The 15,898-nt window shown below is 44.8% G+C and overlaps 1 protein-coding gene across 1 annotated transcript; it reads left to right on the top strand.

Annotated features, from left to right (window-relative positions):
* Window positions 1-364: 364 nt before the first annotated feature.
* GPHB5 (glycoprotein hormone subunit beta 5) lies at window positions 365-5,171 on the top strand (the record flags this gene model as incomplete). The annotated part of the gene is made up of 2 exons (XM_080707161.1): window positions 365-565; window positions 4,983-5,171. 2 exons carry the CDS (start codon window positions 365-367, stop codon window positions 5,169-5,171), a joined length of 390 nt encoding a protein of 129 aa, XP_080563287.1.
* Window positions 5,172-15,898: the final 10,727 nt, after the last annotated feature.

The raw sequence follows: 15,898 nt of genomic DNA, 5'->3' as shown, positions 1-15,898 counted from the left end.
ACGAATTCCATGAGGCTGTGCATCATTTTTGTGTTACTCAGATCTTGTGTTTGTTCTGAAGGGACCGTCAGGGCAGATTTATTTAACATACAAGTCAACTCCAGCAGTTGGGTTACAGTGAGGGAAAGCCCGAGAATGTGCTTTGAAAGTTGAGTGTCCAGAAAGGTCCATGAAACCTACCCTGGAGCCTGTTGCAGTGAACTTAGGGCATCTGTGTTAGAGTTTGTGGGTATTGATAATTTCTGGGCTCATTTTTTCTTGAAATGCTAAAGCAAGGTCCCTTTGATAACAAGCACAGCAGGGCAGTTGCCTACCCGGGTGGCCAGCTTTGGTAAGCTCCATTTCCCCCTCTTTGAGGTACAGCATGAAGCTGGCACACCTCTTCCTCAGCGCCGCTGCCCTCCTCCTGTGTGGCTATGGCTCTGTCCTCGGCACCTCCGGCAGGGACCTGCGCTCCTTCGTGGGCTGTGCCGTCAGGGAGTTCACTTTTCTGGCCAAGAAGCCAGGCTGCCGGGGCCTTCGAATCACCACGGATGCCTGCTGGGGCCGGTGCGAGACTTGGGAGGTAAGACAGGCTCAGGTGGCAACACTTGGCCCCCGGGGTCAGCCACGTGGGCCTGGTTCTGAAGGTTCACTGCTTTAGTGAGAGCAGATAGAACTGAGATGTCTGTTGTACACACACACACACACACACACACACACACACACACACAGAGCATAATCAGTTGTCATCTGAAAAAACATAATATGGAAAATGTGATTTTGTCCCTTCAACAAAGCATTGATAAGACCAATAACTTGATTTCCACGGTAGCTGGGTATCTGGAAAACATCTCTGGGAGGTAGAGGTGTGCTACTATTCTACCCATTTAACGGATCACAAGGAGGATTTTCTTTTTTGTGTGTGTGCGGTACGGGGGATTGAACCCAGGTGCATTCTACCTCCCAGTTATACCCCCAGCCAGCATGATTTTTTTTATTCTTTATTTTGAAACAGGGTCTCACTAAGTTGTGGAGGGCCTCACTAAGTAGTTGGGGCTGGCTGTGAATGGGGATCCTCCTGTCTCAGCCTCCCAAGTACTGGAATTACAAGTGTGCACCACCATGCCCGGCTGACAAGGAGGATTTAAGGGGTAAGCAATTAGAGTCAAAGTGTAAAGTTGGGAATAAATTGTCAGTTCAAGCCTGTAAGCCAGTCTTTCCACTGTATTCCTTCATCTGTGATAAAGTTAGCTGGGCCGGGCATATTGGCACACACTTGTAATCCCAGTATTGGGAGGCTGAGACAGGAGGATCACAGTTTTGAGGCCAGCCTCAGCAACTTTGTGAGGCCCTCAGCTACTTAGTGAGACTCTGTTTCTAAATAAAAATAAATAAATGAAAAAATAGGGCTGGGAGTATAGCTCAGAGGTAGAATGCTTCGGTTCAATTTCCAGTACCACAAACAAACAAATTAACAAGTAAACAGGCAGCTGGTTATCAAGAGACCCCGAGCTGCAGGTGAGGTGGAAGAACCGGATTCTTTCTAATTTGGGCTGACTTTTATTTGTGTCTTTACTGTGTTAGGAAAAAGGTTATCTATGGGAATGAATACAAGAATGATATTAATTTTTCTCCAGCAACTAGAAAGTCTCTGAAATGAAGAGCACTTTTTTTTTTTGGTGGCTTAACTGGGGAGTATGAAAACAAGAATGCTCATGATGAGCTGGGCGTGGTGGCGCACGTGTGTAATCCCAGCGTTCGGGAGGCTGAGACCGGAGGATCGCGGTTCGCGGACAGCCTCAGCTACTTAGTGAGGCCCTTCGCAACTTAGTGAGGCCCGGTTTCAAAATAAAAATTAAAAAATAGGGCAGGGGGTATAGCTGAGAGGTCAAAAGCCCTTGGAGTTCCATCTCCAGACCCGCAAAAAAAAAAAAAAAAAAAAAAAGAATGCTCATGCTGACAAAGTGGCTGCATTTACTTTTATTTTTTTGGTGGTACTGGGGATGGAACCCAGAGGCTTTCTACTTCCGGGCTATACTCCCAGATCCATTTTATATTTTATTTGGAAACAGGGTCTCACTAAGTTGCCGAGAGCCTCACTAAGTAGCTGAGGCTGGCTTCGAACCTGTGCGATCCTCCTGTCTCGGCCTCCCAAGCGCGGGGATCACAAGCGTGCGCCACCGCACCCGGCTGCATTTACTTTTGAAAGTGGAACTATTGCTGCAAATAGCTGATGGCTTGTGACTTATTAAACCATTGCTCATGGGTTTAGAGTTGCCAGATTCAGCAAAAACAAAGCAAAACAAACAAACAAAAAACAGCAAAAAACGAAAACCCAAACTAACCCAATCCAACATATCTATTGATCTCTCTCCCAGCTCCACCTCCCCCAAGCCTCAGAGTGACACCAACCAACCCACCCAAACCTAGGAAGCCCAGAGAAACCAAAGCTTTGGGTAAATAGCATAGCAAATAATTTTTTTAGCATTAAGTCTGTCCTCCAAAATTAATTTTCTGCAATACAAATTTAACCGAGCATCTGATCTGCCTAGTTTCCCAGAATCCCGAGCACAGGAAGACACAAACTAAATGAAGGAAGATAAGAGAAAAGGGTTGAGGACACGCTCAGCTCCTCTGCGTGGTTCTTGGTGAACACAAGGTTGTTATTTTCATAATGTGCAAGGACTTCATCTTGGGTCTGTCTGTCTGTCTACCTACCTTCCTACCTCTTTTGCTCAGAACAAGTGAAGACACCGTCTTTGAAAAAATGTTATTACTTCTTTATAATTGCTCTAATAAGAACAACAGGTTCCACTTGTTGAATACTTTCTCTACTTCCTCTGTGCTAAGATTGCGCGTTGCATGTAACACATGCTGTCCTACGTCCTCTCCACGGGAGCGCTAGGACAAGACTTTTTTTTTTTAACAAATGAGGAAGCTGGGGCTTCGAGGAGTTAAGCTAATTCCCTAAGTTATTCAAAGTCCTAGAACAGACACTCAAGCTCAGCAGGTCTGACTCCAGGTTTTTTTCCCCCCCTCTCAGCTGTATTTTAACTTTTTTTTTTTTTTTTGCCTTTTCTTTTCTTTTTGGTGGGTCTGGAACCCAGGGGCATTTGACCTCTGAGCAACATCCCCAGCCCTATTTTTTATTCTTTATTTTGAAAGCGGGTCTCACTGCGTTGCAGAGGGCCTCACTAAGTAGCTGAGGCTGTCCGCGAACCGCGATCCTCCGGTCTCAGCCTCCCGAATGCTGGGATTACACGCGTGCGCCACCACGCCCGGCTCCTTTTCTTTTCGTTCTTTCTTTTTTGGGTATATGGTACTAGAGGTTGAACCCAGGGCTTTGTGTATGCTAGGCATGTGCTCTGCCACTGACCTACCTCCCCAACCCTTGCCAGATTTTTTTTTTTTTTTTTTTTTGAGATAGATCGCTCTAAGTTGCCCAGGCTGGCCTCAAACTTATGACATTCCTGCCTCAGACTCCTGAATATCTAGGGGCTGAATATCGCCTTCTCCTTCTCCTTTACCGGGAATCGAACCCAGGACATCCTACCTCTGAGCTACTACCCCAACCCTTTTATTTTTTTATTATTTAAAAAAATTAATTAATTTTTTATTTTGCAGGTCTGGGGATGGGACCCAGGGGCATTCAACTTCCGAGCTACACCCCCTGCCCTATTTTTTATTCTTTATTTTGAAACAGGGCCTCACTAAGTTGTGGAGGGCCTCACTAAGTATCTGAGGCTGTCTATGAACCGGGATCCTCCTGTCTCAACCTTCCAAATGCTGGGATTACAAGCGTGCGCCACCATGCCTGGCTCCTTTTATTTTTTAATTTTGTTTTGAAGCGAGTTCTCCCTAGGTTGCCGAGAGTCTTGCTACATTGCCCAGGCTGTCCTTAAACCTGCAATCTGCTTGTCTTAGCCTCCCAAGCACTGGGATCACAGGGGTGCGCCACCACTCCTGGCCAGGCTGAAGATTTTTAACTACTGTCTTGTTGCTGAGTTTTCTCTGATCTTTGCATTCTGTTTGTCAAAATTATCTTTGAACTCAAGGTATATAAAAGGCGAAGGAAATAAGTGAGTTCTTTGCTTATCAGAACGGCACACAAAGCATTCAGCTGCCTGGCTCTATTTTCTCTAGCTGACTCAACACAGAGCCATGGAGAACCTCCTGGGTACCGTGTAGGTGCTGAAGCGCAGTCGGGAGGAAATGGGCAAGAATCCCTGCCCCCAGGGAGGGATTCTCTCTAGAGTGGGCACAATGTCCCACAAAGAAATAAAGTATGTGGAATGGAGGGAGATAGAGCCGGGAGGGGGAGAGGAAGCTCTTGGGCGAGGAGGTGGGGTGTTGTGCTTTTAAATAGGATGCTTAGGAAATACTTTCCTGAAGAGGGTCACATTTGGACAAAAGCTTAAGATGGCCACAAGTCCCATGAGATCACTCTTAGTGGAGTGAATCTTATGGGAGAAGAATGTTCAGACAGAAGGAGCGGCAAGTTCAAAGCCCCTCGGTTAGAACATTGCTAGTTGGTGAGGCGGGGACCCAGAGGTGAAGTGCCGGGAGCAGGTAGGGACCTGAGGAGGCCACAGGTCTTTGGCTTTAACAGAGTGAGATGGATAGTCAGGGCAGCTTTGAGGGGAGGGAGGACACGATCTGACTTTGGTTTAAAAGGACCACTCAGGGCTGCTGTGTTCCAAATGGACTGCAGGGGTAATGGCAAAAGAAGGGAGACCCAGTAGAAGGCGTTTGCCTGGTCGAGATGACTAATTTGCTGACTATGTGTGGATCACTGCTTGTGTGCCCTGGCTCTTCTGGGAGCTCAGCCTCCTGTCATGAACCAAATCTGCTTCCTGCTTTCAGGCGATTGAATTCTACGGGGAGGAGACAGAGCAATACGCAAACAAAAACCAAGTTAATATCCGGTACCGATAGTGTCAAGCTAATGAAATCTGATGGTTTGTTCTAATGCATTTCCTGTTTTCTCCCTGTGGGGACAGAAACCCATTCTGGAACCTCCCTACATTGAAGCCCACCATCGAGTCTGCACCTACAACGAGACCAAGCAGGTGACTGTCAAGCTGCCCAGCTGCGCCCCTGGAGTGGATCCCTTCTATACCTACCCGGTGGCGGTGCGCTGCGACTGCGGGGCCTGCTCCACGGCCACCACCGAGTGCGAGACCCTTTGAAGCCAATGGCCTCGACTTTCACAGATGTACCTGCCTGAGCGACAGAACAGCTCTACCCTGGAGTCAAGGACCCTTTGATTTTGGCCATACCTGTGGAGGAGGTGACCTGTATCACTCAGGACCAGTGTAGACACTAGGTCCAGAGGTTACAGGTTATGCTAAAAGTGCAAGATGATATTTGTGCCTTCACCAACATAATTTCTTTGGTCCATACTCCTGAAAATTAGTTTTTTTTTTTTTTTTTTGCATTGATTCTGTCTTGGACTATAATTTGTATATTACAAGCCTCCCTTGACTGGGATTGACAATATACTACTGATTTAAATGTACTGGGTATAATTAGAATATGGGGCTAGAAAGTCTTTAATTTCTCATGTTATAGTTAAACATCAACCTCAGATGGGATTTAGGATTAAAGGCCTAGAAATGGTCAAACCCAAGACATTTGTTTTTCTTACCCCAAAGGAAATCCAACTGCATATTTCCCTAGAAAAAATACTCCATTTCTCTTTCAACTGAGCAATTATCTACCCAGGAAATAGAGACTGCTCAGATTGGTAAAGACTAGGGAACTGATCAAGAGGATAGCTCAACATAAAAGGTGTTTGGATCTGGCTAATTCTTTTCCCAAGAAAAATTCCCTAAGTCTCCTTAAGATCTTTACTACAAAAAGGCTACCTACTTTGTGTTTTAAAAACTCAGAAAAAAAGTGGACTAATAAGAAGCTGTCATTTAGGTGTATAAACCACTGAAACTTAACTCGTGTTTTTGGAGTGTGATGTTCTTCCAAAGCTGTGGGAAGATGGTCAGCTTACAAAAACTCTCCCCTATCTAGCATATTTTAAATTTAAATGGTAATTTATTAAACTAAGGAATTTTTCATTCGTAGGGATAAAGCTGTACTGAGTGCTCAGAGGAAAAGTCTGTGATTGTCTAATTTTTGCCCTTTCTAAAATCTTACAGCAGCTGAGTCTGTGTCTGTTTTTAAACTCCAGTTTTATGCAAATGTCTTTAATTCTATCATTTTGGGAGGGGGTTGGACTTAACCCTGTTCATTTTTCATGGCATGCCTGGAAATCTATACTAAAGCCAATAAAGCATGGTCTCTGTCTTTGAATTCATGCCAGCTTCCAGAAATGTCTTTTTAGTCTTCACCATGCATGGTATAACGCATTTATACCAGGCTTAAGTAAGAAGAACACTTAAACAGAACCTCGGTTATGTTTGCTTAAGCATTAACATGGGGTTTCCAGTTTAGTAAGGAACATCGACAGATGACTCTGGGAAGCATGGATCCCACAGGTGGTGTGCCCTGCCATCCCACAGTCCCTGGAGTATCGCAGGAGCCAGGCGCCCTCCTTCAGAGAAGAATCAATAACTTCCAGGAAAAACAGTGGAGCAAATACTGAGGTTGGCGGGTGGGCTTGGGGATGCTTCAGTGAGCAACGGAAACAAGGGGCAGGGGCGAAAGCTTCCATCTTCAGCAGAGCCACTGGCGGGAAATGAAGTCGCTCTAACACGCAGAGGAGTGAGTGCCCGGGGTCTCTGCTGAGACAGTGGGTGATGATGACATTGATACTCGGTAGTCCCGCTCAAGAGTTTTCAAGCCACACTGGGAACCTTCCTCAGGATCTTCTGAGTCAGCAAGGGCTGGCTGGAGTTTGAAAAAAGATGACTGCCACCTCAGTGAGGGCCCTGCAGGAAACAAATGTGTATGTGGTGTTGGGGAGTGAACCCAGGGACATTCTACCTCTCAGCTAGACCCACAGCCCTATTTTATTTTGAAATAGGGTCTCTAAGTAGTTGAGGTTCTCACTAAGTTGCTGAGGCTGTCCTCGAACAGGTGATCCTCCTTTCTCAGCCTCCCAAGTAATGGGATCACAGGTGTGCATCACCATGCCCAGCTGAGACGATGTATAAATGCGTGGGCAAGGTTAAGAGAAGCAACTAGGAGAAGTGAAACACTTCTGGCTCAGAAGCAACGGGCAGCCGTGGTGCCGAAGGAACAAGAGGATGGTTTATCGGGCCTCAAAGAGAACTACAGAGAGGATGCCCCACAGGAATGCAGCCTTTGGTCTGGGGATGCAGGCGTTACCAACGATGCCTGGCAGGAAGTGGGGCAGACACCACATCCTTACTCCTCTGCCATCCTCTGGTCTTCTTTTGAATCAAATGGGAAGACAGAGTGAGGGAGCCCATTGATTTTGTCTGTAAATATTGGCAGTAGATTGTAGAAGAGCTGAGAGGGGATCTACAAGGGCAGATGGCTAAAATTCATCTTAGCTATCTTTTGGGAAGTTCTATACAAGGAAGAGGAAATAATGTGGCTGTGAGAGCAAGAAGGCGTGCTTTAGTATCATAAGGAGTGAGGCTTCCCCGAGATGAACTGGGATGCCCGTGGGAAGGTATGTGTTCACTACTACCATACCTATAGCATTTGGGAGATAGGAAAACAGAGGCACTCATAAGAACTGTGGGATTGGCTGGTTGGTTGTGTGTGGTCCTCTACCTCTGAGCTACACCCCCAGCCCTATTTTATTTTGAAACAGGGTCTCACTAAATTTCTGGGTCAGGCCTCAAACCTGTGACCCTCTTGTTTCCACCTCCCAAGTACTGGGGTCACAGGTGTTGGTTGTTTAGTGCAGCCCAGGATCTTAACCCAGGCATAACATCCCAGGCATGATATAAATACTGCATTTGAAGGTTCTCTTCTAATGCAGCTGGAAGGCAGCCTGCAAAAGATTAGGCCTAAGATCTAATTGGGAAGGCAGTTTTTTTTTTTTGAACCTACATATCTTTATATTTTATTACATATAATCATAAGGAATATGTATATTGGTTTACATTTTTCAAAATCATACATTTTATATGATTATATTTAATCTTGTAATCTACATAAATTGTTGATTTTAATGTAGTAAGATTATCACTCTTTTAAGTTTTACACCTTGGTTTTTTCCTTTATTGATTTTTGCATTATAATTATCCACAATAGTGGGATTCACTGTGACATATTCCTTCCTGCACATATTCTAGTTTGGTCAGTTTTGTTCTCCAGCACCTTCCCTTTCCCTCCCCTCCTCCTTGGTTCCCTTCCTTTACTCTGTGATCTCTTTTCTATTTTTATGAGCTACTCTCCCTCTTTTTTTCTCTCTAGTTTCTACATATGAGATAAAACACAGGACCCTTGGCTTTCTGAGCCTGACTTATTTTACTTAACACATGTTTTAAAGTTCCACCCATTTTCTTGCAAATGACATAATTTTGCACTTTTTTTGTACTGAGGATTAGGCCCAGGGGCATTCTATTTCTTAGCTACAGCCCAGTCTTTTTAAATTTTTATCTTGAAACAGGTCTCAATTGTGGAGAGCCTCACTTAATTGCTGAGGTTGGTTTTGAACCCATGATCCTCCTGGTTTAACCTCCCAGGTACTGGGATGACAGATGTGTGCCACTGTACCTGGCTAATTTTCTAACTCTTTATGGATGAATAAAACTCTATTTGTGTACATAACATGCTTTCTTTATCCATTCATTTGTTTATAGGAACCTAGGCTGATTCCATAACTTGGCTTAGTGTGACATGTACTGCTATAAACACGAGGAGGCAAGTATCATCCTTGCATCTTTAATTTTTTTTGGGTAAGTACTAAAGAGTGTTATTGCTGGGTGATATGGTGGTTCATTGCCAGTCTGTTGAGGAAACTCCATACTGGTCTCTGCAGTGTTTGTACTAATTTACAATCCCACCGATAGTTTATACATGTTCCTCTCACTCTCCTGCATCCGGGTCAGGATCAATTATTATTTGTATTCTTCATGACTGTAGCTCATTCATCTGAATCTATCACCCTAGAACATCTACACTTAACTCACGGTCCCACTAGGGAATGAAGGGGCCACAGAGACCTGGAGTGAAGACAATTAGGTGGATGTGGTTGAGGTTCCCTTGGAGAAAGCGCTCACCTGGTCTACTACCAGGCCATACCACCTGAGTGCACCCGATCTTGGAAGCTAAGAAGGGTCGGGCCTGGTTAGTACTTGGATGAGAGAAAGGGCTCATCTGTTGCTGTCTGCAAGAGGAGACAGACTCCCCTTGCTTGGAGACCATGCCCTGGCCCATCTACATGGCAACACTTGCCTTTCTGGAATGTCTTTGTGTTCTAGGTGAATACCTCAAGTTTAGATGATGATCTGGTTGGGAAACACTGCCCTGTGCTGGTGGGATGAGATTCTCCACTGAGGAGCTTCAGGACTCCACAGTGTAAACCAGAAACTGGTGGGTTGTGCTTGGCAATGGATCTTGAGGGTGTTAGACAAGGGCAAAAAGAAAGTAGGTGGCAGAAAGCATGACTGGATTAGAAGAGTTTCCCTATCGGGTATTCTCAGGATTTACCATCATCGTGAGTTACCAGGGTCTTGTTCCAGTGTGCTGTTGGGGCGGCTCCTTCAAGCTTTGGGAAAACAGTGGCTTGCAAATGAGGGGAAGTGCCTGAACTGCCCAGGTGGGGTTGTGAGGAGCAACAGGTGGCTCTGCTGGAGTGGATTTATTATCCAGGACTAGAGAGCTCACCAGCTGGTTGTGTTCATCTGGGCGGGTTGGAGGACTCTCTTCTCTCAGCCATGGGGAAAGTGTTAGCAGGGGCACCTGTGTCGTAGAAAAGTCCCTCATGGCTGCTGCTGGGGGAAGCTGGCATGGAACTGGGCTTTCTGGTGTTGGCAGAGGTTCTGGATAGCAGGGACCAGCTGGGGATACACGGCCACAAGAGGCAGCACGGCTGTAATTGGGAGAATGCAGAGCTGGGGAGCCGGGCTGTGATCTGCCGGATGCACCGTGCTGGCTGGGAGTCCGTGCTGTTCCTTGTCCACAATACTAAGCATTACTTTTACAATAGATAGATGTTGTAGTTGAAAAGTTCTTAATGGAAAACCAGGAAACTATTTGTCAGGATTTAGACCAATGCTCAAGCTGAATCTCTTTCAACTCCCTCTCTTTCCGTTCCTTCTTCCTCCCTCCCTCCCTCCCTTCCTTTGTCCCTTCTCACAGATATTTATTAACTCTAATTTTGTGCCAAACACTGTTTGGGAAGTAAAGATATAAGTATTGTATCTTTTGGGAACTCCTACCACAGTAGGACCCTTTATACTATTTCTTCACTTTTAAATGTTTAAAATGATTTTATTTATAAAATCCTCAGTATCTTAATGTGAAACATGGCATTTTCATACTTTTCTTGGTGCATCAGTCTCACATCGTACGGCGTCCGGAGTGATCACCGACACAGATGCACACCGTGCGGCTTCTTCTCTGTCAATTGCACTTGTGAGCACTGTTGTTATTTTTTCACTTTATGGATGATGAAACCAAAGCCCCGAGAGGCCAAGGAACTTGCTTGAGGTTGTCACAGCCAATAGCTACCACCTGTCAGCTCTCTGTGACCAAGAACCAAACCTTTTCCACTAGAGCATGATGCTGCTTCCACTAGAGCAGGACGGCTTCTTCTGGGTCATTCCTGTTTGGGCATTCCTGTTTGAGGTCATTGGTGCCAGATGAATTTCCTGGATTTTTTTTTTCTCTTCATGAGAGTGTTTTTGAACGGAGAATACAATACAAATTCTTGTAGCTTATTCCACTTCTGGGTCTATGACCCATGGAGTGAAGTGGTGATCCACACTCCCCTTCCCCATTGGTTGGGAAATGAATGAGCCACCAGGAAGGCACCACGTTCCTAACTTCAGATGAACTGGCTTCTTCATGTAATAAAATTACTTCAGAGATAACAAATGAACTATAGATATAACTGAAAATAACACCACATTGATTAATTGTATTTCATAAAACTTTTCATGAGGACTTCTTGTCTTCTTCACCTAACGGACATTTTCTTCAAAATAGTGTGCGCTTTATCTGTTTCGGCTCTCTTCTTCAGAATATTAAGCAAACTATTAAGAAGCTGGGTGTAGTGGCACACATCTGGGATCCTAGTACTTGAAAGGCTGAGACCAGAAGATTACAAGTTTGAGGTCAGGGTGTGATAATTTAGCAAGACCCTGTTTTGAAAAAAATAAAAATAAGTAAAAAATAAAAATAACAAAAGGGCCGAGGATATATCTCAGAAGTAGATTGCCCCGGATATTTAATTCTCTGTGTTTTGTGTCTGTCTGTCTGTCTGTCTCTCTCTCTCTCTAGCACACACACACACACACACACACACACACACACACACACACACAACACACACAGTAACTTTTAACTATTCTGTAGCAAAAAATTCATATTATACTTCTGTTGAAACTCTACTAGTGAAGCAGTCTATCAGGTTATAAGAATCAATGTTCCTTATTTTCAAGATAAGCCTTCTGGCATGTCTTTTATAATAATCTCCCTTTGGTTTGATGAATAAGATTTTTGGAATCGTGTACAGGAAGTCAGGAAGGGGCTTAGTGGCTTGGTGTGTGACCCTGCAGGGCCCGAAGGGGGTGCTAAGGCTCTCTGGACACAAGTCCATAATGGGAATAAGAAACAGAAAAAGGATGAGAAAGAGGGACCAGGTGCAGAGCAGGTAATTGGCAGTGTGAGGAGAGCCTCGGCTTCACAGTGGAGGAATTTAGGGGATTATTCTGTCCTTTTTCCTAGGTCCTCATTATCAGAAGTCAAGTAAACCTTTCTCAAGCTCTTTGGCTTGCTTTATTTATTTATTTATTTATTTATTTATTTATCTATTTATTTCGTACCCTGTCTTCCTCCAGCAGTGTAATTTCTTTAGCATACTGCATGACTGAATTAAACAAAATCAGGCTTCTTGACATGCAAGATAAGTTATATGCTTTGACCTTTTGAGGTCAAGCTACTGTGCTTGGCTTGAAATATAAATTTAGTTTACAGGTTTGTTCTCTATGTGGTGTGTGAACAGAACATGCTTTCTTGGCTTTACTGTGTTGCTTGTGGAAAGCTTCTTTGACATTGTGAGGCAATGGGGCTTTTGGAAAATCAGTTAAAGTCTAAAATACAAACAACCTGATCCACTCCAAGACTCCATACAGACAGACATTCCTCAGAAGACAAAAAACACTTGCTTTAACAAGATGATAATGGTGATTTTCTTTTGGTGATGTTGAAGTCAGGATCTCCAAGTCACAATACCACTTTACAACCAAGGAATAAATGTAAATATCCCCAAGTCACAATACCACTTTAAATCATTTGAAGGAAATTTGTTAATCAAATGTAGACTAGCTGTGTGTTGTGGTGCATATCTATAATCCTAGGAGGATCACAGGTTCCTAGTTAGTCTCAGCAACTAAGTGACTAGTGTTAAAACTCTTAATAATTTAGTGAGAGCTTGTTTCAAAATAAAATATAAAATAGGGCTGGGGGTGTAGCTCAAAGGTAGACTACTTCTGGGTTCAACCCCCAGTACCAAACAAAAACAACAAAAACAATACACAGACAATAAAAGAGATTCATGATTTAGTCATTATCTTATAAGAGCAGAATTATGTGTGTAAAATAGAATGTTTTTTTTTTTTTTTTTGGTGGTACTGGGGTTCCTGGAAGCCCTTCTACCTCCGGGCTACACTCCCAGACCTATTTTTACATTTTTATTTGGAAACAGGGTCTCCTAAGCCAGTGCGCGGGGCTGGCTTCGAACCTGCGCGATCCTCCTGTCTCCGCCTCCCAAGCGCGGGGATTACAAGCATGCGCCACCACGCCCGGCGAATTTTTTTTTTTTTTTTCATACAGGGGATTGAGCCCAATAGTATTCTACCTCTGTGTTAATATCTCCCGCCCTTTATGTTTTGAAGCAGAGTCTCTCTAAATTGCTCAGGGTCTCACTAAGTTCCTGAGGCTTACCTTGAACTTAGAATCCTCCTATTTCAGCTTCCCAAGTACTGGATTACAAATGTGTGCTATTGTGCTTGGCTTGAAATATAAATTTAATCCTGTTAGTTTTCAAGTTTGTTCTCCATGTAGGTGTGTGAACGGAATATGCTTTCTTGGCTTTACTGTGTTGCTATGGAAAGGTTCCTAAGAGGCCCACAGCCTGCAGAGGTGAGGCATCGAGGTCAGGCCTCACCTTCAGGTGGATCATCAAGGTCAGGGGACCCACTCTTCTAGGCGATTTTGTTTTTGTTTTTTTGTTTTTTGTTTTGGTGCTGGGGATGGAACCCAGGGGCATTCTATCTCTGAGCTACACCCCAGCTCTATTTTTTTTATTCTTTATTTTGAAACAGGGTCTCATTGAGTTGCAAAAGGCCTCACTAAGAAGCTGAGGCTGTCCAGGAACCTCATTCCTCCTGTCTCTGCCTCCCAAATGCTGGGATTACTAGGGTGCACCACCACGCCTGGCTTTTCTAGGCTCTTTGGAACCTCTTCCTTCCATTTCCTCTTGAAATTTAAATATCATGAGTGAAATTAAAACACCCGGCATTTAAAAACGTGTGTGTATGCATGCGTGTGCTTGTTTTAGTATGTGTTTTGTGGCATTAGAAATTGAATTCAGAGGCTTTCTACCTCTGAGCTACATCCCCAGCCTTTTTAAATTTTTATTTTGAAACAGGGTCTCTTGAAAATCTCAGTATTTGCCGAAACTGTCCTTGAACCTGCAATCCTCCTGTGTCAGCTTCCAAAGTACTGGGATGACAAGTCTGCAGCACCAAGCCTGGCTGGAAATGTTTATATGAGGAAAAGTTTGTTCAGCTTTTGGGTCCTGCCTGAGCAAACTCCAGAAGCCAACGTGAAGCATCTCCCCACTGAAACTTAGCATCTGAGGAGAAACAAAGTGCATCTGAGGCTGGCTGCGAATTTCAGTATTCACAAAATCTAAGCCAACTTCAGGACAAAGTCAAAAGGACAAATGTGCCATCAATTTACTCGCACCAACCTCTGTGCTCTAAGCTGCAGATTAGAAGAGATAGCCGGGATAAGAAGAGATAGCCGGGATAGCCGGGCGGTGGCACACGCTTGTAATCTCAGTTTGTAATCCCAGCATTCAGGAAGCTGAGACTGGAGGATCGCGGTTCGCGGACAGCCTCAGCTACTTGGTGAGGCCCTTTGTAACTTAGTGAGACCCTGTTTCAAAATAAAGAATAAAACATGGGGCAGGGGTGTAGCTCGGAGATCAAATGCTCCTGGGTTCCATTCCCACACCCGCCAAAAAAAAAAAAAAAAGATAAACGGCTCTGCTGCGGTGGGGAGGGTGGGTTCTCTTCTTCAGCGCTTACTTTAATGTGCTTTATTCAGAAACAATTCGATTGAAATGAGGAGAGGCTTTCAGATAACTCGAAATGGGATTTTATTTTGTCACGGTCAAGGGGCCAGGAACCGAACTTTTACAAATTACAAATAAATGAACTCTTGAAGAGAAATCAATATCTGAAGGCATTTTACGCCCCGACTTGTTTCTCATGAGGAGAATAAAATCGATCCTCCTTGTGGCCTGGGGAAGGAAGTGGACTCAGGGGTGCCACGCGGTGGTCGGCTGCGGGAAGACAAGCAGTCGCTGGTGCAGGAGGCACTTTCTGGCAGTTTACATCAGCGGTCACAAGGAGTTAGGAATATTTGTGAAGATCCTCTTCTGAGATTTGATCAAATCCTTCCAAGAATGCTAGCTGCTTTGGCTAGCTAAGCTTCTCCCCGACGTAAAAGGTGGTCCCACTTCCAAAGCTGCTGGGGTAAGCCGGGCGTGGTGGCGCACGCTTATAATGGTGCACGCTTGTAATCCCAGCATTCGGGAGGCTGAGACAGGAGGACCACGGTTCCCGGACAGCCTCAGCTACTTAGTGAGGCCCTCTGCAACTCAGTGAGACCCTGTTTCAAAATAAAGAATAAAAAATAGAGCTGGGGTGTAGCTTGGAGGTCGAATGCCCCTGGGTTCCGCCTCCAGTACTGGGGGAAAAAAAAAAAAAAAAGCTGCTGGGGTGAAGGGTGGGACACAAGTGCGTGGAGCCTGAAGGAGGACAGCTGATTTCAACTGCTAATGTCAGGCCTCTGTCCTTGGCATAAAGGGAAGCCTGTCGTGGAAGAGGAACCTGGAGGGTCCTCAGAGGAGGTGGTCCCTTCCTGCCAGCACCTGCTCAGTGGTATCAGGTTCTTATTCTGGGATGCAATCCTTGACATCCCACCCAGAGGCACCTAGACCATTTGAACAGAGGCCTAGGACATTATGATCCTTATGCTCTTACCTGATTTGTCTGAGGCAGGTGTGTATTCGGAACTTTTTCAGCAACAGTGGGGTTTGAATAATATTGTAGGCTTCAGTGTGTGTGTGTGTGTATACAATTTTTTTGGGGGGGTACTGGGGATTGAATCCAGGGACAGTCTACGTTTGAGTTAGACACTCAGCCCAATTTTATTTTGAAACAGGGTCCCACTAAGTTGTGGAGGGTCTTGCTATATTGTTGAGACTGTCCTTGAACCTGTGATCCTCCTGTCTTGGCCTTCCAAGTACTGGAATTATAAGGTTGTGCCACAACACCTTGGTTGTGTGCACAATTCTTTAGGGGCTCTGTACAGAGGGTGAGATACAGGGAGAACAAAGCATGATACCCAGGGATGTTGACTAAGAATATGGAAAGCACACGCAAGCTCAGGTCTGTGGTTAAGGCAGTAGAGACCCGAGTGGGCGGCATGGGTCCATGTCCTGTCTGGGGTCATAGTCAGCCTGTGTATGCTTGTTTGCAGTTGGTCCTTCCCTGACATCTAGACCTCTGTGTCTTAAGCAATG

Source organism: Muscardinus avellanarius (assembly GCF_963383645.1).
Source record: "Muscardinus avellanarius genome assembly, chromosome: 12".
In the NCBI taxonomy this organism is placed as follows: Eukaryota; Metazoa; Chordata; class Mammalia; order Rodentia; family Gliridae; genus Muscardinus; species Muscardinus avellanarius.
This window is presented reverse-complemented; position numbering and strand designations above follow the sequence as displayed.